General features: G+C 39.2%; 1 protein-coding gene across 1 annotated transcript in view; it reads left to right on the top strand.

The window, feature by feature from the left end:
• The window catches only part of LOC117442575 (CUB and sushi domain-containing protein 1-like), a 260,136-nt gene extending 237,803 nt beyond the window's left edge, over positions 1–22,333 (top strand). Inside the window, exons 60-71 of the mRNA XM_034078545.2 lie at positions 100–273; positions 393–459; positions 1,065–1,171; positions 2,578–2,651; positions 5,511–5,622; positions 5,733–5,912; positions 6,377–6,439; positions 6,901–7,062; positions 9,271–9,383; positions 10,583–10,670; positions 11,421–11,547; positions 15,567–22,333. Coding sequence (XP_033934436.1) covers positions 100–273; positions 393–459; positions 1,065–1,171; positions 2,578–2,651; positions 5,511–5,622; positions 5,733–5,912; positions 6,377–6,439; positions 6,901–7,062; positions 9,271–9,383; positions 10,583–10,670; positions 11,421–11,547; positions 15,567–15,726 — 1,427 coding nt within the window. The 3' untranslated portion in view covers positions 15,727–22,333. The remainder of the gene's footprint in view (positions 1–99; positions 274–392; positions 460–1,064; positions 1,172–2,577; positions 2,652–5,510; positions 5,623–5,732; positions 5,913–6,376; positions 6,440–6,900; positions 7,063–9,270; positions 9,384–10,582; positions 10,671–11,420; positions 11,548–15,566) is intronic.
• Positions 22,334–23,389: the final 1,056 nt, after the last annotated feature.

Below are 23,389 nucleotides of genomic sequence, written 5' to 3'. Positions count from 1 at the left end.
TAAATGCTTTTCAGCCCGAAGTGTAACACCATGTTGTCCTTTGAGCTGTGTATCTAGACGTATATGATATCCTTACATACCTGTTTGTGTGTGTTTCAGTAATCCAGTGTGGGCCACCTGCTCAAGTGCACCACGGGAAAGTGGAAGGAACTGACTACTCATGGGCCTCAAGTGTTAGTTACAGTTGTTTCCATGGTTACCAGTTGTCCACTCCTGCTGTGTTAACATGTGAGGGGAACGGGACGTGGACAGGAGACGTACCGCAGTGCTTGCGTGAGTTAGCTTTATTGTGTTACGCAGTACCCTAACTGATACACATCATTGTTCCTCTTTCAGTATGTTAGCACTAGAACTAAAAACAGGTCCTAACTGTATCCGTCGTTTTATTTAAGCTGTCCTGTGTGGAGATCCTGGCTCTCCTGGAGGTGGATTCAGAGAGGGGAACATGTTCTCTTACAGGTCAGTGCGTAGACATAGCAATGATGTGCATTTTGTATAGTTAAATGCCTGTGCATGATTGAATTAACTGTACAAGGAAATGGCTTTTTTATAGACCAATACTGTATGCCACCTGATATGTTGTCACTCAAACTTTGTTGTGGTTTTGTGGTAAACTAAAACTGATGCATAAATATACTGTTAACAGCTGAAGTCTCAATGTGTCACAATCTCTTAAAATATAGAGGCTTTACTCTACTTTCTGAAACCATCTCAGGAAATGGTGTTTGTTCCACAGTGGTTGTCAAATGTTGACTCAATAAGTTGTTTCCAAAAATAGATTTCTTTCAGCTCCCATGTCTGGATGTCAGTCGGAAACATTGCAAGGACAAAGAGGATTTTAGATTGTAAGCAGAAACAGGAAAAAGATAAAGGCCAAAGGTCTAGTTGTAGACAACAAGGCAGTTAGGTAAGGAGCAGAAAAGTCGAAGATATGACACCCTAAACTGTTCTTTGGACGTCAAAGGATAAAGTAGAAACTTTAAAACCCAGTTTTACTATTGCTGCTCACTAACTTTTGTTATTTTATGGGGTTTTTGTAATCAAAATGTTGTTTTGATATGCAGGGCGGAGGTCCGGTTCTACTGCCACACGCCCTACCTGCTGGTGGGCTCCGCATCCAGAGCCTGTCAGGCTGAAGGGATTTGGAGCGGCCAACAACCAGCCTGTATAGGTATTTAAAACCACTGCAAGGACACACTGCAAGTCTATGTTTATGTGTTTAAAGTATACTTCCATGATGATGGTTATCTTTAGACTCAACCACATGATACACTAACATGTTAAAAGAAGTATCATGTTGTGATGTTATATTACAAAGCTTTGAGTCTGCCTTGACGGATATATATAGAACAAATCTTGCTGTGAACTAACTTGTTTTTTCACAGCAAAAAGATCTTCTATGCTAATTTTCTAAAGGAACACTCCTAAAACCATTTACACAGAAAAACATGCATAAATTGACATAGCGTTTATGTAAATATTTGAAATATTACATATAACACATTTTCCATAATTAGAAGACTAATTGTGTTTCGTGCTAAAGAGAAACATTTCATCAAGATATACCATATTATAATACCATTTTGTGAAATACGATTATTGGTAAACAAGACTGTGGAGCTTACTCTTTTACATTCAAGCATTAGTATTCCTGTGCAGATAGAGCTGAAGATATCATCTAATCAATGCATCAAGCGTGTAGTTTTGATGTCAGCATTTGATTCCTTTAAGATTATATCTTCAATAGCGCTTCATTTATTTAGATGAAATGTGGGTTGTGGTTGTTGTTCTGTTCAGAAAGCATGAAGATTATTTTTAAATAAAAGTTGTGGAATTACATAAAAAATCGGAATAATGATGTAAGAGTGAACATGGAAAGCTGCCTTGCAGCGGTCACAGATCTCAGTCGTGTTCCTGTAAATAACTCTTTTATCTGTCATACAGATACTATCTGTCAAAAATATATCCATGGCGGTACCCATATTCCCTAAACAGTATTGCACTTGTGACTGTTTTGCTTTTGTCATTGTCATATGATGTATCCTACACATTAGTGTACTGTAGTACAGTACACAAAGCTGTAGGTGAGGGGAAAAGTGTATTTTTATTAAATAATTATTTTCAGATAAAGTTGTGGTAATTTATAACTTTCTTCGCCTACATTTTAGTGTAAAATATTATCCTTTTGTGTTAATGACTGTACATTTATCTGACACAATTTACTCTAAAGGTGAAGGTTTAAATAAAGGTTTAACAATACTACTGAATGCAAAGTTAAAAAAAAAAAAATGGTGATACTGTTGAGGATATGGAAACTTTTGTCATGACTAAGTGTTAGTAGCTGCATTATGCTAATCTTACTGTAATACATTCAAATGATAATACTCTAACTAGTGTGTGTGTGTGTGTGTGTGTGTGTGTGTGTGTGTGTGTGTGTGTGTGTGTGTGTGTGTGTGTGTGTGTGTGTGTGTGTGTGTGTGTGTGTGTGTGTGTGTGTGTGTGTGTGTGTGTGTGTGTGTGTGTGTGTGTGTGTGTGTGTGTGTGTGTGTGTGTGTGTGTGTGTGTGTGTGTGTGTAGACCCAGCCTTCAACAGCTGTCGTGACCCAGGGACTCCGGCCTATGGGGTCCCAGTCATGGGCCAGGGCTTTCAGGTAAGACTCCAGTTGACCTTACACTTGGTAAAGCTACTGTATATCCTCCTAATGACTTTAAATGTATGAGTTAATACTTTTTTTAAAGACAAGTTTAGAGATACTGCATTTTATGCATTTTGAATACAAAAACATTGATTATTGATTGTCCGGCAGTGCTCAGTCAGTAGGAGCTTGGACTGGGAGCCGTAGGGTTGTCGGTTCAAATCCATGAACAGACCTAAATATGGAGTATGGACTGGTACTTGGAGAGGTCCCAGTTCACCTCCTGGGCCCTGCCGTGGTGCCCTTGAGCAAGGCACTGGATGCCCCCCCACTCCCATTGCTCGCCGGGCGCTGTACAATAGCTGCTCCTAGTACTAGGATGGGTTCCAAGCAGATAACACATTTCAGTGTGTGTGTGTGTGTGTGTGTGTGTGTGTGTGTGTGTGTGTGTGTGTGTGTGTGTGTGTGTGTGTGTGTGTGTGTGTGTGTGTGTGTGTGACCATTAAAGAGGGTTTCATCCTCCAATTCTATTCAAATTGCAACTTGGTTGATAAATAGGTGTCTGCTCGGAAGTTGAATAGGAGCTGTTATAAGAAAGTAAAGATGAATATAGCAGCGGGAGTCTACCACTTTTATGTGATACAACTCTTACTACTTATTAAAATAACCAATGACCTCCTCATAGCCGCCGATTCAGGCCTTGTCAGCATCCTCATCCTCCTGGACATCTCCGCCGCATTCGACACAGTCTCCCACACTATCCTACTCAACCGCCTATCCGTCTACCTTGGCCTCTCTGGTACAGCCCTCTCCTGGTTCCATTCCTACCTCTCCAACAGGCAACAGTTTGTGACCATCGGAAAATCCAGCTCTCCCCCAGCCCCTGTGAACCAAAGTGTGCCGCAAGGTTCAGTGCTCGGCCCCCTTCTATTCAACATCTACATGCTCCCCCTCGGTGAAATCATCCGCCGACATGGTCTCAACTTTCACTCCTATGCCGACGACACCCAACTCTACATCAGTACCAATCCATCATCTCAGCTACCCCCACTGTCACTTGTCAACTGCCTGAGCGACATCCAAGCCTGGATGTCAAAAAATCTACTTAAACTCAACAATAACAAAACAGAGCTCATGGTTGTGGCCCCAAAAACACTGCTCCGGAAGGTTGGAGATCTGCTCCTCACCATCGATGGCGGCTCCATCCACCCTTCCCCTGAGGTTCGCAGCCTGGGCGTCACTCTGGACTCTAGCCTCACCTTCAACTCCCACATCAGGTCTACTGTCAAAACTGCTTTCTTTCACCTACGAAACATCTCCAGACTCCGGCCCTCTCTCCCCGACCCCGTTGCAGAAACATTAATTCATACCTTCATCTCCTCTCGTCTGGACTACTGCAATGGAGTTCTGTTCGGGGTCACCAGCAAAGCCCTGGACAGGCTCCAGTACGTCCAGAACTCTGCAGCCAGGCTCCTCACCCACACTAAGCCCTGGCAACACATCACCCCTACCCTCATCCACCTTCACTGGCTCCCGGTCAAGTCACGCATCCAGTACAAACTCCTCCTGCTAACCTACAAATCTCTCCACTCCCTAGCCCCTCCATACATCTCTGACCTCCTTCAGCCCTACACCCCCTCTCGTCACCTGCGGTCCTCTGACAAAGGGCTGCTCTCGATCCAGCGCTCCAAGCTGAAAACATTTGGCAACAGAGCCTTCAGTGTTGCAGCCCCCACCCTCTGGAATTCTCTGCCCTCTGCAATCAGGAATGCAGACACTCTGGACACCTTCAAAAAACACCTCAAACACCATCTGTTCACTCAGGCCTTTGGCCTCAACTAATTTACAGTCACTTATTTCCTGCTATTGCTCTGTATGCTTATTATTACCTTTTGTTTTGTTACTTCCCATTGTAAAGCGTCCTTGGGTTTCGTGAAAGGCGCTATATAAATTGAAATTATTATTATTATTATTATTAAATCCAGGCTTAAGACTTTACTATTTGCCGCTGCTTTTAATTGAACTATTCATATCTTACACTGCATTGTAACTTGTATTTGTTATATATTAGCTTGTTTTTGTTTATTTTATTCTCTTTGCTTTTGAATGACTGTTTGTAAATGCCATTTCATAATGTGTTTCGCTGCACTATTTCTAATGCTCTAAATGTCTTTCATTTTTGTAACCCACTTTGAATTGCCTTGTGTTGAAAGGTGCTATATAAATAAACTTGCTTGCCTTTCAAAGATGCACCAAGAAGCCCAAAGAAGTTTCAATAATGCAAGCAGAAGAATGAATGAATGAATGTGTAAACGATCTGAGAAATGGGGGGGCTTTAGATTTAAAAGATCATCAGATGGAAAAACAAGAAATCATCAAACACATGACATGCCCATCAGAAATAAAGGTAAGGGAAAGTGGCCCCCCATTAGAAGGGAGTTAGACTTCATGGATGTCAAACAGCTGCATTGTTTTTTGTCTTAGAGACCGAGTGTCTGGAGAGATAAGAACCTGTTGGATGGAAGATTTTGGTGTTAATGGAATTCAAGCAAACACACAAATCCTTCAATTTGTGGAGGTATAATTGGATATTATCCACAAGTCATATTTCCTCTGCCATCTCTTCAAAGAGAACAGACAGTTACTAACCACATTGAGCAGGAGAACAATAATATGCTCTCTAAAAGAGATGAATTGATATAAGAAATTATTTGGTTTTGTTTCTTGTTTTGTCAGAATCAAACAATAAGCAATGAATGTAATGTTAAAAGCTTTTATGTTCAAACTAATGACAAGTACCCCATGCTGAGTGTGGCAGGTCTTAAGAAGCTGCAAATAAAGAAGATTTATTCATTGTGCTTTTACATTATGCAGGTTGGCAGTAAGATTTCCTTCAAGTGCCGTAAGAACTATCACATCCTTGGTTCTACCACGAGAACATGTCTAGAAAACCTAACCTGGAGTGGAACTCAACCTGAGTGCATCGGTAAGACTTTTATCATAATTAAGCATTATTTAATATTATCAAAGTGTGTGTTCATTTATATGTTCAAAAGTGTTAACACTGTGTTTATGTTCCTCTTCCCTGTCACTTAGCCCATTCATGCAGACAGCCGGAGACCCCCAGTAATGTTGATGTTCGATCCATGGAGCTGCCCACCCTGGGATACACGCTGATCTACACCTGTCAGGATGGTTTCTATCTGGCCGGGGGATCAGAGCACAGAACCTGCAAAAGTGATGGGAGATGGTCGGGTAAACCTCCGCTCTGTAAAGGTATACAGATCCTATCTATAAAATGAGCTAATGTTGAGCCTAGAATCTTAACTGGATGTCCTAATCCCATATGGTTTAAGATAAATACAGATTATCGTCCTGATATTATTGGTATGCTCTCATAAATCTCCCTCAGGCGTATCACGAATGCTCGGGTGATGTTTTTGTTTTGGTTATTTATTTGTAATCACGTACTCGTGGCCCCTATCTAATCTCAAAGACAAGTAGCCCATGGCTATGCATACCGTGATGAATGATAAAGTAAACAGTCTGCCAGTTGGCTCTTTTGTAGAACCAAATAACTGATAAATGTCACTAGATTACATGTTATCTCAATGAATACACATTCATCATATTACCTTATTCATGTCATCTATTCCCAACCCTTTCTATAACAAATATACTTTCAATAAGCTTCAACATGAAGTGATTTGATCTAAACAAAGTGCTTTTTGTTGTTTCAGTTGGAGTGAAAGTCAATCCCAAAGTCAGAGGAGACTCAGATGTTCAGAAAAACAAGATTCGAGGTCTGCAGAATAAACTATTTCAACCACAGATGTATTGTCAATTCTGTAATGTTATTATATTGGCTTGGAATACTATTCATCACGCCTTTTTTTATTAAAAAATCACAAAGTATATCCAGAGAGGGATAGCTTTTGTTGCAGAAGGTTGTACCGAGTGTCGACTACATGGGCCTTATTGCAGATTTATGATGGCTCAGACTGAGTAAATAAATCAGTGAAAACATTCAGGTGCAATACCATGTAATACCTTGTAAGTTTGAAGAAAGCTTTTTTTAAATCAATATATGCATTTAGAGGGAGCCTGTGAAGAGATACCAACAAAGATTTTTGCAAGAATACTGAAGCTGTTGAGTTTTGAATAAGTCATACATCTAAGTGTGTGATTGATCTGCAGTTTAATGTGAAGGAAGCAGAGCAAGCTTTACATTTCCTCTTTCTTTGTTTCTCTCTCTGCATTGCAGTTCCAGTGGATGTGTTTTCTCCAAACTCTGAGTGGAGCGGTTTCTACGAGTATCTAGGGAAAAGACAGGCCACCACATTCACAGTTACTGGGTTCAACACTACCAGCAGCAGAGTCAACGTCACATTACTGGAAACCAGCGGGGTGTCAATCAGACTGTCAGGTACAAAAACAAGCAAAACAGATACTCTCATACTCTCACTCTAATGTTGTTTAATGTTTCATAGCTTTCATATATTTTTAGATTTTAACTGGATAACCCTGAATTAGATACGTACCTATACATGTAAAAATTAGGGCTGTCAAACGATTAAAATGTTTAATCAGATTAATCACAGCTTAAAAATTAATTAATCATGATTAATCACCATTCGAACTATGTCCAAAATATGCCATTTATTTATGTATATTGTTGTGGGAACGGAAAGATAAATGAAAGAAGGCGGATATATCCATTTAACATACAGTATCTATGTTTATTATAACATTTTTCTGTGTGTCAAAATGAAAGACAGCCCACACACCTATCAATCATCAAACCGTGGGGTCTTAATTCATTACGTGTTGATTTCTATCAACGGGGGAGTACTTCAGGAAAGTCGACAGAGGGATGGGGGGCGGCGGCGGCTAGTGGAGTACTTCAGGAAAGTCTACGGGGGGGGCTAGTGGAGTCCGACTCTGTCGTCCGGTGATCTAACCGCCTTCTGGAAAAGCTTCACAAGTACGTCGGTACGCAAATGCGCTTTGTGACACAAGTGACGGTACGCATTTCAGAGTACATAACCTGCGTACCAGTTATGTGCACCCCTGCACTACAGCAAAAGTATTCTCCGTCGGGACTTCCTGCAACAACACCACGCAGTTATCAAAGATGTTCTATTGAGAAGACGATCACTACGTGACAAAAGTTTTCAAAACCGTGGCTGCAATCAATCTGACTAACTGCTGTCTGTGCAATTTACTCCGCGCGAGTTGGCAGACTTTATTTTGCTTACTTTAACATCATTTTTCATGGTGGGGCTAAGCCATTTCTTGGTATGGGTGTAGCCTACCCCAGCCATACCCTGGCGCTGCCACTGGTGGCACGTATGGGGCGGGCCATTCTGCACATGCGTTAAATGCGTTAAATATTTTAACGCAATTAATTCATAAAATTAATTACCGCCGTTAACGCGATAATGTTGACAGCACTAGTAAAAATACTTTATTTCATACAACACTAGACAGATAATGTGAAAAAGAAACTCACTTGTCATTGTGCAAATGAGTATTGTAACACCACCTTTGATTCCAGCTGAAAAAAAAGCATTCACTTTCCAGATTTTGAAGATGTGCAAACTTGAAATGCAGTGTAAATCACACTTTGGGTGTTAATACACATCTGGCTGATAAAGATCAGGCTTTCATTTACACTTATTAGCAAAGCCTCACTGAAATCTAAAAATATTGTTGGCGCCATTCACATTTTGATAAAAATCCAGTAGAAAATACAACGTACAGAGGCACAGGTGGGAACCATGAACCTCAATGCAACTGCAGAATCACCACAATAATGTACAGTATATACAGTTTACATACATTTTCACAGCATTACTCCCGTGGACATGTTTTGTGTTCAAATGTGCATCAGATATTGGAGTATGAGAAATAGTGGAAGGTTAAAAATGTAAAGCTGCGCTCTTGAATGAAACCTAAAAAACAGTCTGACTCACCAACTGACACTAATGTGTGTTTTGACATTTCACAACATTTCACAATCAATAGTTCAGCTTGATCTCCGGGTCATGAAAGATGTTCTGCAGGTACAGTAGGAGGCAAGGGCTCTCAACACATAAAATGATTTCATTTGAAATCTGTGATATTTCTCTTTCATGGGCTTGTGATATTGAAAGCAACAGTTTCTGAAGGGTGAATGTCACTTTCTCCCCATTAATGTGGCAGGCGCTTCGTGAAGGGAAAAGAGTATTATTAATCAAAATGTAAAGGTATCTCTTTTCGACTAAAAACTATTCTCTTTCGACTCCACTTCGAACAATAAAATGACTAACAAAGCACTTATATACTAATAAAGGACTGACTTATCTAAAGCCAGTTGAGTAGCACTTGAAATGTTTTAGCTCTATGAAGCCTGATGTACTTATATGATTCTGTTTTCTTCAAGTTTGTATCTTCTTGGTCGAACGCACTTATTGTAAGTCGCATTGGATAAAAGCGTCAGCTAAATGCAATGTAATGTAATCTCCTTTTCGCTGTTTGTCAGTCAACCTGTCCTTCTGTTTGCTTACCACCCTGTCTGTCTGCCTAACTGTCTGTCTGTTTGTTTACTTATTAAAAGTCAGTTTTTTCAATATATATGTATCTTTTCATGCAGGTACCTACAAGTCAGAGGAAAACCAGCTGCTGCTGAAGGTGTACCAGGTGAAGGGGCCCACAGAGCATTACTACAGCAAGTTTAAAAACGACAACTGGGCCATGGACGGATATGTAAGATACACTTACTCTCCTTTTATATAAAGCAATTTAAAATGAATGTTGCCCTTGCACATGTCTTTATTCACAATCAAAATCAATGCTACAATATCAACATCACTGCCAAATTCTGGAACAACAGTGTCGCACAGTCCACACTACTGCGCTGGGCAGGGTCTTGCTAAAGAGATGTATTTAAATTCCAGTCAAATGTTAATTCACGTTATACAAATCAGATTTTGAAATACAATTTTTTCTTAAAATACAGGATTAATGTGGATTACCAAGAAGTGTTGCAAGGTTGCATGTATACGTGAGGTTGCAAGGCGTACCGTAGAGAATCCAGGACGTTACTTCAGCCAATAAATAGTTCCAGCACGTATCCTCACATAAAACCTACATTTGGTTTATTTACACCTCCCTGTGCATTCATAATGTATCTTTGATTTACACAAATGGGGCTTCTTTAAGCTGTGAATTTAGTCAATCAGCTCCTTTAAATGTGAACATATTGAATGCCAGAATTGTTTAAAAGGAAAAACAAAAAAAAGAAAGTCACCTTTCATGTTCCATGGAGACTGTTAAACTTTGTTCGATGTGGTTTTTGAAGCTGGGACTTCTGAAGATCGTGTCTGCAGCTGGGGAATGGATTAGAAACCGGATCCTGTTTGACTTGATTACAGAAGAGGACAGAGGAAGGAACCGAGTGGGATGATTTTAAAAGATAGTCAGGCAGGAATGGATAACAGAAGGGTGTAAGAAGGAAGGAAGGGGGCAGAGACAGACCATTTTTCATGTTGCGGATGACAGAAAGAGTAAGGCAGGAGGAGAGTCAGGCTGGTTATGGCTTAGTTGTGATTCCTGGAAAGCAATTTATTTACAGTTAGAAGATGACATTTCAATTGTCGATTTGGGGGTAAAGCGTTGCTGCTTTGGCCTCCAAACAAGAGAGGGTGAAGAGAGGAAAAGAAGGAGGGTGGGGAGGGCCAAAGTACATGAGGGGCAGATATATCGCTGATCAGGGAAGAAGACAGGGTGAAAACTAAAATAACGTTGATATACCACAATGTAAAATTCAAGAAATGAAGAGGTAGCTACATATGTATCTACATGCTAAGAATATTATCACATGCCTCATACTTCACATGTGAAACAGCCTTTAACTGAATGTCGTTATCTAAGAACAAACAACAATCTGCTTTTTCACTTTTCAGGTTACTGCAGAATCCGACCAGAAGACTTTTGTCTACCAGGGTCATACTCACAGTAAAGACTTTGGCAAGTTCCATCTAACGAGGCAAGGTAGGTCTTTCCGTGACAGCAGCATCAATAACAAACACAACTAGAGTGCCACTCGCAGAGCGGAGAAGCCAACGCTGCAATCACACACTCCTTGGATGGTCCAATTCCCTTAGTTGCAAAGTCGTTTGATGTGTTAATTGCCTTTTAAGTCCTTTTGTTTGAAAAATATTGACTCTTAAAAGCTCAGAGCGTTTAAACAATCCGTTATTGAATTGTTGTTCCGACCTGAAAGGGTATAGACAGATTTGTTCCTGCCCAATTATTCTGACACCACATGAATGCAGCACAAATGCCAAACATGGCGCAATGTTAACGAAGTTGAAACATAATTGTTGTATCTGCCCCTTGATTCGGTTCTTCTCCAAAATGTAATGAGGTCTTGCTTGGCCCGTGCTACAACCTTCCACCAAGTTTCATTAAAATCTGAAGAAACTGCCCTGAAACAGGCAACTGTGCCAGACACATTAGCTTCTTGCCCGATGTGACAAACAACACAGCCTTGATATCTTCTTTTGACACCATGTCATAATGAAAATGGGAAAATATAAATATTAGTTCAAACTGAAGAAATATTAGCAAAAGAAAATGTGTTTGTGTAATGTAAAAATAAATTACATTTCAGACTGAGTAAACACTGAAACAGAACTCAAGTGTAAAGACTAAAAGGACAGGAATTCCTCTATTACACGTCCACAAAAGGGTGTTAATGTGTTCATGCATGTGTGGGTTCATCTGTGTCTGTGTCCCCAGGCCCTGTAACCATGGCAATGGACCCATCCAACCCCTACACCAACAGCAGCTCCGTGGCAGCCGCCATCTTAGTTCCTTTCTTTGCCCTCATCGTGTCTGGATTTGCCTTCTATCTCTACAAGCACAGGTACGCTATATCCTGAGTAAAAACAGACAATACAAACTTACAAATGATTAAAAGAAAAATCCAGCTTGATAATTTCCTCATGCAGATATAACTAAAACAAATTGATGACCGCCACAATTAAATATCGTCCGCCACAAATCTCATATTTTTATTTTTTTTCATTTCTTTAATTTTGTTGGTCTAATCATGTATAGTGAGGTGGGCTGATGATCGGAAGGTTGCGAGTTAAAATCCCGCCTGGAACACCACCAATAGTGTGCCCTTGAGTAAGGCACTTAGCTCTCAGTTACTCCAGGGAGAATGTCCCTGTAATTGGTCATTGTAAGTCGCTTTGGAATAAGGCATCTGCTAAATGCCTAAATTGTTAATTGCAAATTATATTTTTGGGAGAAAATAGAATAGAATCAAATTCTGTGGGAAACACTGCCAGAAGAAGACAAATACCACAATGTATTTAAGGTAGTTCGAGCTCACAGGAAAGAAAGGGAATTCCTTTGCATATCAAGACATGTTGGTATTGTAAAAAAATCACCAAATATTCCAACCCAGTAGAAAAATCCTCTTTAATTACTCTGAATATAGAATACTGATGGGAATTTAGAAACTTATGAGATAGGATAAATAGGTGCTGGCAGACATGTCATTTACCGAAGACTTTCCAAATTGGCAGTCCACTAGCATTTGTGCTTTCGCCAAACCAACCGATTCTTGTCTTTGAAAACGTCATATATTTGTGAGTGACTTCAAAACTAAGTAGAAGAGTAGCTGTCTGATAAACCCCTTGTCCTTAAGCTCTATTGAAATACATTAAGTGGACCAGATACCATTTTTGGGAGGAGAGGCAGTTTTAAAGAAATGTTCTTTAACATAATTAAAGCTTTAAAACTCCAAAGCGTACTATGAAGATTACATCTGATTGACCTTAGATTTTAATTATTGTTCCTAGAAAGTTCACAAAAGACTGTGCCTTAAGATGCCAGATTATTCTCAGCTATATTGAGGGTAACATGTCATCATTAACGTTTCCTATATTAGACCTATTTAAGATTCTACATCTGAGGGCGGTTCTGACCTTTGCACTTAATCACTCAAACTTTTACAAAGTCATCATACTCATCTAACAAAAGTCATTACTGCAGTGCTGCACACTAATCTGTTGGCTTGTCATTAATGGTAGCTGTATTCTACTTTATCTGCAGTGAAACATGTCCTGACCTCATTGAGGCAACAGTCTAATGCATTGTTATAAAGTTAGTAAATTGCATGGCTGTAGTGTTTACTGACTTGTGAGAATAGTAAACCCTGATAAGACCGTGACTCCTATTTACAGGTCTATGAAGATGAGTGCTGCACGGTATGGGGAAAATATGTTGATATCATTATTTTGAATACTACAATCATGACAGTACCTGTTATAATAAACAGACACTTTTAGTACACAGCAGGCTGGCAGTTGAATTTAAATCAATCAATTTGAAAATACTTATATTGAACACATTGAAGTAGGCACAAAAAGCATCACTAACATAATATACATTTTAGTTGTAAATGTTTCTATGATGCTCTTTGACAACACAAAACATCCCTATTGTATAATACAGCAGACTTTTTTGATATACTGTATTGTGCAGCTTCTATTGTGATATAAAGGATATATTGTGCTGCCCAGATTTACACAGATATTGACAGTACAGTTGGATTTGTATACAATAGCTACCAACACTAATATTACTTTACAGTGTGTTAGTTGTGTGCAATGATAGCCGATGTATATTAAAGCTGATGGTTGTATGCAGGACATTGTCTGCTGAGACAGATGACAATGAGAGACCAAAAGACACCTGGGGGCCTGGCGGCAGGTAAGACCTGTCACCCACCTGGTTTCCAACAGCAACCAGACCTCCGCCGCCGCCACATCCTCCGTCAAACTCTTCATCTCATGTTTTTGGTTTTAAAATGTTTCTTCATGCTGTTATGTAAGGCTGCACAATTCACCAAAATATGACATTTGAATTGTCTGTTCTGAGCTCAGTTCAGTACTTTGTCCTACATTATTTGTATTGTTAGAAAACACAAGCTTTTAAACCAATTGAATAGATATTCAGAGGGAAATGGAACACACAGACTCCTCATCTCAGATGAAAGTAATTGTTTTAAAGTTGTTGCAGCCTTACTATGTCATAATAGCCACCATTTAATGCTTGAAAGCGATGTAATTTGTCTTTAATCTCATTGTCATCTCTCCGTCAGCATGATGTCATCAAGAAAAAACACCGTTTTTGATGTTCTATTACGTTTGACATAACGCCCTAGACAAACAAAATGCTAAGCTGGAAGTAGAACATTGCTTTACATAACAATGCAATAACTTAAATAATAAAACTAAAAGAGAGGTGTGAGTGTGCACACTGCAGATCTATATGTCAATACAGTATCTATAATACTGTCAAAGCAATTGTGTGAGCTGTTTTTCATTCTACCAATAAAACTAAAGTATTGCACCTACAGCCACAAACAGAAACTAGTGCAGAGACTTGAACTACTGCCATGCAGGGAGGTCTGCCGTGTGTCTTGGTGTGTGTGCAGTTTTGTAAAGTAATGGATTGAGCATGTAGGGTAGGCTTAGTGGCTCCCCGCGGTTGGATTTCTACCAGTGAGTATTCACACACACACGTACACACACTCTTAATGAGGTCAGAGTCAAACAGTGTTTCGGCTGCAGCATTCCTCGCTGCTAATAGTTCCACAGGGTTTGGGAGTAAGTGATTATATCTAACTGGATTATAGGACCTGATTATCTAAAAAATGTAATCTGCGACAAACACACAAGTTAGAAGAGTGTATTTCACTGCATAACCTTTTGAATCCCTGAAGTAAGTTTCCTAAAATCCTTATTCAGGCACATTGACTAATAATGTGTCCTTTTGAACTCAAACCATTGGGCACCATTTACAGGATGATGGGAGGTTGCATGTACTGAGACTCACATGAGATCAGCAGATGGGATCTGGTTAGCTGAACCACTGAAGCAGACAGTTGCTATGGCTCATGTGATCGCGCCTGCCAACCATTTCCATGCAATTTGTAGATTTATACCAGAAACCAGCTCTAACTAAGGGGGCAGCTTTAATCCCAAGGCTAAAGCTCTTGCCCATCATGTTAACAAGACAGTTGAGAGGACAGAGAAGGGTATTTTATGTTAACTTGTCTGAATAAATTGTCTTTTTTTAATTGGTTGTAGAACTAAATATGACTATATAAAATAGAAATATATATTCTTTTTTTTATGAATTGTTCATCTTTATACCAACAATCATTTGCTGGTTTCTCTGTATGAGTAGTGTTAAAACATTCTGCTGTTCAGTAGTTCTTGAACTCATACATCCCTAATATTTTATTACCACCAGTGCTTTCTAAATCACGGATGTTGAATAGGCAATGCAAGGAAAATTATAAAATTATGTTTGTGGTTTGTCTTGCTGCATGTTGATATGTTTCACAAACAAATATTAACAACTTAAACATGTAATGCTGTTTTGCAGACAGCTAAATATTTCTACTTAAAGCTCTATTTTGAAAAGCTAGAAAAAAACCTCAAGGACTCACAAACCACAGAAGAACATGATTATCCCTTGAGAGTCACATTTCTGGCTACCTCACAAATAAAATATATTTCACCAGGCTTTTTGGTTCACCAACTTCAGAGAAAAATATATTGATGTTAAGCTGGTAGTTGCTCCACTTATTCACACTTCACTGATTCACCTGGGCTCAAACTAGACTTGACATATGATTTTAAATGGGAGACTTGGTAAGAGCTTATATTAAAGAAAGGAAGCAGGCACATTTAAGCAAATTCTTCCTAATGTCTAACATATCTTTGAGTTTGTCTTTTGCTTGTCATTGTCTTGCACCGTTTTGGTTTACTGCGTTTTTTTTCTTCCAAACTTTGTCAAGATATCCCTGTATAACCAAATACCTGCAGTCAGCACCATGTCTGTCTTTCCTCTCTCTTGCAGGACACGTCCCAAGGTCCAGTTCAATGGCTATGTCGGCCATGAGAGCTCCAACGGTCAGGCATCATTTGAAAACCCAATGTATGACACCAACATGAAGCCCACTGAGGCTAAGGCAGTTCGATTCGACACCACACTCAATACAGTCTGTACCGTAGTATAGTACAACAACCTGCCATCACCTAAACAGTGGTTCAGTCCAACCTCCCTGTCGCAGTCTGTGCTGTGGTTTCACCAAACAGAAGAAAGAAGAAATGATTTGGACTTGTTACTGTGAGCAGTTTGTGTTGTAGCATGCTGGTCCTCTGGCAGTATAACCTGCACAGTAATGCAGCTCTGCTCCACCTCCTACCTGCAAAAAGGTATCATCCTCCTCTACCCATAGTCGGAAAGAGCGAAATACATTGGAACCAGTACACAAGGGCGTAGACAATGAAGTTATCAAATGTGTTGTTGAGATCAACACTGGGACTAGAATTATTCTGAGGCATTGTTGCCATTAAAACACAAAAGATGGTACAACTAATTCCTTCAAGAGCGACAACCTCACTGTACAGTGTGCGTCCAGTGTCAGGTGACTACTGCAAAAATGAACCTTATGATGGAAAGTGCTTTGTATGGCCCATGAATACCCTCTCTGCAACCTGAATGTGGTTTGCCCAACCTGACCCCACGCCAAATGTGCACAGTGTAGGCTCTTAACTTATGAAGTCCCCTGCTGCAGGCCAGACATGGGTGATGCAAGGGGGAAGCACATGGACTTGCACTCTTTTATCCCCTTCAGACATCAAAAAGTAATTTGATTGTTCCTTATATGTCAACATAAAAACCATCACTGGTGCTGGACCAAAAAAATCCCTGTAGACCTCCATCATGCTTGACTTGACGGGACTAGACTCTGACGTAACTTAAGCTCTCAGATTCTGTTTTGGGGGTATCTGATATCAATCGACTGCTGTTAAATGGACCACCAAATGCAGTCAATGCAGTGACAAGCTCAACACATAAATTCCTTAAAAGCTCAAATCTCATCTAGTACTGGACACTAGTATTAGATTTGTACTAGGAGCTGTGGACTAGTGCTGGACAAGCCAGAGTCAAATAACAGTTGCAGATACAATTAAAATGTTTGTTTCAGCCTACGTAGAGAACTGAATGGCTTCAACAATATCAGGAAAATCACAGAGTGAGGTATGTTGACTTGTCAGATTCTCAAAAAGATAACTGTGAGGTGGTGTTTACGTTCTGCCACTTATGACCTACTTATGAAGTTTTTGAAAACTAATGTATGCTTAAACATATCAGATCAAACATTTGCAAATGCTATTTACCCCAAGTTTATTACAAGAACCTGTGATCTAGTTCTCGATGAGTTTTTGCCGTTTTTAAAATATTCTATGGACGTACTATACACTTAAAATCAATACGATGTACAATATTCAACACTAGCACTAGGCAGACTGCGCTAAACCAGAAAACCAGACATTTGAGTTGCCGGGCTGGTGTCCGCAGAGGCCTGTCTCACACAATCAAAGAGTCAGACAGCTGATTCTTGTTCTTGGACTGGCCAGGATTCAGAGCTTGGTGGCTGAAAAAGAGGAAGCCTGGAGGCAATAAACTGTCAAGATCTTCAACTGCTGCAATCAGCTGCGGCCAAATCCTGGAAATGATTCGTCTTCTCCCAACTCTGGGCGGGATTATCAGTCAAGTGTTGACTGATTTATTTTCTACAGCATACTCTCCAGCCACAAGATCAGAAATTATCAACAGATTAACGGACAGACTGGTTGAATGACGGAAACAGACAAATGGACGGATAGCCCCTTCTGTCCGTCATGCTGGAAAAGAGAGACAAAGACAGGTTGCTATGGAGACTGAGGCAAATAGTTGTCTCTATTAGTCTCTTCGGTCATTTTTCTTCAGTGAAGATATTGATGAACAGACTCTATGTTCAAATACCCAGTGGCCCCATGGGACTTCCCAAACCACTGCTGCTGGGGACCCCAAAATATAAACTTTATATAAACTCTTAAACCGCACAAATTTTGCACTAGTGTGTTTTTCTGACTTGGGTCTGAAATGGGTTTGAAAAATGAGTCATTCGAAAAAAGAGAATTTTATTCAGAAACTTCTATCTTTAAAAAGACGACAAAAATGACAAAATACAGGGTTACAGAGTGTTTGTATATACACATTTATATCGCACACTCCCTGTTAGCAGAAGGTGTGACCACATGCTATACCGTTGTTTATTTTGTTGCCATGATAACACGCTAGCCAACCAGAAAGTTGGGATCAGTTTACCCTCGGACCTCTGAGCTTTTAGTGTCACGAAATGACACCACTTTCATTTGTGCCATTTATAGAACAGTGGATGTGTCTGAAAGCTGATACTGCACAGTGTGAGTGCTGTAATGTGTGGAAGAAACACACAGAAAGCCTCACATCCATAATTTGCAGTATGGTCCCACTGAAACACAGGTACACCACTGCTAGTTTTATTTTCAGGTATTAAACTCCATCATTTCCTGAGATACTGTACAGTATTTTATGAATATTAAATAGTATCTCTCTATGGGCTTTTTTCAGTTTAGCAGTGTTAGCTTTCAGGAATGTAACTGTTTCTATAACTCTTTAAAAATATGTGTTGCCAGTGTCCCAAACTATCAACATAATCCTACGTCATCTCTGAACACATTTGACAAATCTGATTTTATTTCAACACATCTTTTTAAAGAGCCCACCATGTATTCGTGATCAGTTTGATCATCTGTCACATAAGGCAGAGGAAAAACGAATACAGTACGAAGACAACATGCACAATTATTGTTGTCGGCAGTTATTGCCCCTATCCATTTTAGAAATACCTCGTGTGCAGAGAGAAAGTTACATCCTGCTTATTATCGCAGGAACTTCACTGCAACAAATACACAAGCTTAGCGAGTGTGACCTTTCATTTCGTGGTATTTTAAGACACAATGTCGTACAAACACCCTGTAGTCTTGGGAATTCAAGAAAATCCACTGGTTTTAAATCACTTGCCAAGCTTGTTATTTCTCGCAGTGTTCTCTCAAAATAATTTTATTTTTGGAAAGATGCTGCACTTGGTTTAGAATTCATAGATGTAACTGCTTTCAGTGGGTGTCTTCAGGCCTGTTTCTCGTTTGTATCACTCTCCATGCGATCCATTTTGGCATTACACCTGCATGATTTGTATTGTCCAAATAAGCTCAAACCATCATACTGTCATACGTACAAACAAAAAAACATATCCATTGGAAGTGTGGAAGGTATGAGATATTAGTTAATGAAAATGTCATTTTAATTATGATTTTAACACTTAATACAGTTATATTGCAGTTAGGATTTCAACCAAGTCCCAAATATTGAGGAGAAAACATTTGTTATGAGAAGTTTGTCACATCCACCTTTTTGATAAGCAAGAACGAAGTGACAAGCAAATTGCAGTTTTGCATTTCCGGCTCTTTTAATTGAAAAGGATTCTCTGAAAATGAACACCAGTTTGAATGTTGCAAATGAAATGTGGACGAAACAATGGGGAAAATGTTTGGAAGCATGAATACAGGATGTTGTTGGTATTATGGTATCTATTGTTAGCCTGTCATTCACAGCCTCAGGGTCGTGGTCAGACAGCCAGAAACATTTACACCAGTTAGAGAGAGAAAATGATGGTACAAGTTATTATACTGGGAAGAGTTAGAGAGCGGGGGAAAGACAGTAGACACACATTGAAAATCTTCTCATATACAGATAAACAGACATCTGTAAACAACAGCAAATAGTGATCCTCTTCACCTTTTATTGCTTGAGTGCTTCTATTTTAATTGATTAAATTCATTCAGTTGCGATTCCCTATGGAGTCAAGAGAGCATAATGGAGCCTGAAAATTAGAGGTTGCAAGGTTTCTACAGGCGTAGTAAAAGGTGTAATTTTTAACAATTACTGTAATGATACGGATCTGATCTCCCAGTGAGACTGAACCAGAGCACTTCGACTCAGAGCCGTCCCAGTTTGCTCTGGCAGGTAAACATCAGAGGGGCTCTACCGAGGTTAGCTTTCACATCTTGTGTACCCGTAGACATGTGGGTAATTGCAGATTTAAAATACAGTGAGGAAGTTCAAATCTAAGTCTTACAACATTGCTGTATTATGTAATCCCCTTGATTCTAATACCTCGACTCTGTTTTAAATTAAAAAAAATAAAGTTTATTCTATATTTTAAAATGTCTGTTATAGACAAAAACATCATTATCAAAGGCACAGAGACATATCTCCATTGTTCCCAGTTAGTACTCCAAAATGAGTGAGATGTGGAGCTGAAATCTGGGCATAATTCGCTTTCATCGCTATTTAATTTAAATGAAAGGACTGCGAATGATTGAAAAGGGAAGAAAGCCATTCCTCTGTGAGGTCTACCTGTATTTCTTCTCACTTATAAAATAAGGAGGCCTATTGTTGTGGCTCTGATTAAAATCACTCTTTTGGAAAATATCTTACAATGGACAACTTTTTTTGTTGAAGTTTGCCGTGACTTCATTTCAATCTTAACAAAAGCAAATCTTATAACAAAGGCCCTTTCTTCGAGTAATGACATAACGAGTGACGTCTAGCTTATGTCTTAATTTCTATTGGAATATGTAGAAAAGACTGCGGAGGCTGTACAACTTCATCTGTTTATTGATCAGTCTTCTCCTGGATATGACACATAACTCCTTGAAGATAAGTTAAGAATGACTGAAGACTTTCTTTACAACTTAGGAAGAAGTTTTCACATTTGCCTTTAATTTGGTACTGTCAGCAGTCCTCGCCGTTTAAAGAGTGACAGCTGGTTAAATATTTTTAGAACTTACCCACTACATTTTGAAATGCCAAGGTTGTTTCTGCTTCTTCAGCTTAGACTTTTCACAGTTGGGGAAATAGGTTGTCCCTTACTAAAGTGGTATTGTCAGCAGTCCTCATTGAAACAAAGGGGCCTAGGTTGCTGCGAGCTTAAGGAAAAACACAGCTAAAACTGTAAATGTCACACGCTTAAAATAATTACATAATTGATTCAATGCAGATATAAGACATATGAACACTACATAAAGATGAATTTATGTGTGAATTTATTATCCCGCAGGGAGGACACTGATATTTTCTAGGAACACTGTAGTATGGCTGCTTTCAGATTCAGTTTGTAGTGAAATTAAAATGTTATATATTGCCCTTGACAGGCCTTTTTCAGCTTCTGCTCAATAGTTTGGATAGGACAAACTTCTCATGTCATACGCTCAGCTTTAGAGCTTTGAAGAAAATCACTATCTTTGTCAGAATTGAACGTGAGTTGACTGACTTCACTGCTTCAGTCACTCACTCACTTCACTCACTGCTTCACTGCTGACTTCACCTGCTGAATTATTGACATTACGGCACATGGCAGCTTCTAGATTGAGACACCACACATATAAGTGTTACAGTCACACATTATGATGATGGGATACAGTCTCCGCAAATCATTTTGGCATGCAGTAAGTGAGATTGTGGCTTATAAATGTGTACTTTAAAAAATTGTTTCATTTGGTCATAAATGGCACAGAGATACAGTATGTTAAAAAAAATGGCAAGTCTTTACCAGGAAGCTGCCATCATCATTAATGTTATTGTTTAAAGCATCATGATCACCTCCATGTCATCTCTCATCATCATCATCATGTGCTGCTGAACTTGAAGTAGGTGCAAAAGAAAAAAGTTTTGTACAGAAATCTATTTTTTATGGAGAATTTGTAAGAAAACAAAAACAAATGATTAAACATGCTGTACTTTTTATGATTAATGATGTAGGTACAACAAATTATTGTTCATTAAAGTCAATGTTTTTACTGTTTCACACCATGTAAAAATCTATGGTTCAAACCGAGTATATAAAATTCAAATGTCATGTGATCTCTTTTACGGCTGATTTTACACAGGAACAGAAAACCTTGTGGGATGCAGACTTTATTTTCTCCATGCTGGAGAGACACTTATCTCTTGGTCACACCTGTACAAAAGTTTTTTATTCAAACTCGAAAACACTTCAGTCCTATAACTGATGTGTCAGCTCCAACTCCTCCACAGATTGGGGCTGGCAGAGTTTGCGTTTCATTTTAACATTTAAATCCCCATTCCCTGCAGAAATATGGTATATAATGTGGCTTTTAATGCGGCAGCTGTGCCGTACGAGCTGCCTTAGCATTTGTGATTTCATGCATAATGTTTACATTCATTTTCTGAATACATTTAAGATACCTACACCAGATGTTTAGTGTCAAAATGTCATGAACGGTATTCATGGATGGGGTGAAAATGACACTTTCTTTAAAACATAAGTGTTCCTGTGTAAAAACAGCTCTGTGTGGCTGATCCTGATGTCTATATCTGGGAGAGGGATGACTTCCACAGGCACAAAAGATTTTGAATGACTTGACCTCTTTACGGCCCAAAATGTCACCTTATGTCTGTTAAGCAAGGAGTCATCTGGCTCTCCTTGTTTAGACATAATGGGTTGAGAGTGGGAAATAAATTGGTGGCTATGAAAGCAGCATAGGCAAGTCTGCAACAGTTTGGATGCTCCTAACTTGACTTGTAACTTCTTGAGTTTTGAAAAGGGCATTTTTCTGACAGATCATGAGGGGGGGGGGAAATACATGAGTGTTATAAATGATTATACAACAGATACTGTATGTGTATATGCAGCCTCACAACCTGCTGTTAAAGAGACTCAAAGTTTATCTATCAGATATTTTGAAAACATTATTTGAGAATAAAGTTTTTGATACAATACTTTCTCATCTGTGCCAGTGTTTTATTGTTATCCAGATTTTTTGAAAATGTTCAATTACAATCATATCAGTATGGTACCTTCAGGGCTGAGTGAAGATGACCTGCAGGCCTGCAGCCCTCTGTGAGCATGCTTTCTTTAATATAGTGTATGGTGACTAAATATGGCAGCCATATTTCCAATTGTGTAATGAGCCTGTATCATTGAAATACAGGCTCATGTAATATCACCATATTGATTAATTAATTTTAATTTCTACATCAAATCCCTTCTTAGGGTGGTCAATTCCATCAGGAGCACCTTAATCTTGATTTTAATAAGGGATAATCCATGGCAAAGTGTGCGCTAAAGAGCCTTATATTTGCCTCTGGATTGTGTAAATAGAATAATCCACACTCACTTACTGAATATACGAAGGTCAATTACTGCTTACTAACTGGAGGGATTTGAGTGGATTATGTGGTTTATCGCACTGCAACGAGTGTTGGTTACTAATATGTATTGGTTGTTCCCTATTTAAATAACACCATGCTTCAGAAATGATGAATGTTGTGTCCCTTCTTGACCAGAATGTTACCATGGTTACACAGGTTGTTGAGAAAATGTGGGACCAGAGAATCATATCACTGAGAAATGTAATATACCCGTAATACAGAATTAAAGCTATTTAATCAAAGGCAGAGTGAAACTAGAGGAGAGAGCTGCGGTGAGAAAAGAGAGAAGCAGCACAACCAGCTCGCCGCAGCAGGTTTGAAACAAGGGGCTGAATTATGACTGAATTATGATCGGAAACTTTATTTAATCAGCACCTAAAAAAACAATGTACAAGCTGGGTTGCACAAGCAATTAAAAATAAACATAACAAGGTCTAACCATGAGTTTGGGAGAAAAAGATGCAAGCAGAAAGAAATAAAACAGCAGGACAAGTAATGAAAGCAAATAATTAAGAGGACAAATGGGGGGGGAAACTGAAGAAAAACTAGAGCTACAAAAATAAAAGCTGACA

Source organism: Pseudochaenichthys georgianus, chromosome 3, assembly GCF_902827115.2.
Source record: "Pseudochaenichthys georgianus chromosome 3, fPseGeo1.2, whole genome shotgun sequence".
Classification (NCBI taxonomy): Eukaryota; Metazoa; Chordata; class Actinopteri; order Perciformes; family Channichthyidae; genus Pseudochaenichthys; species Pseudochaenichthys georgianus.
The sequence above is the reverse complement of the archived record's forward strand: the minus strand, read 5'-3'. Positions and strand labels throughout refer to the sequence as shown.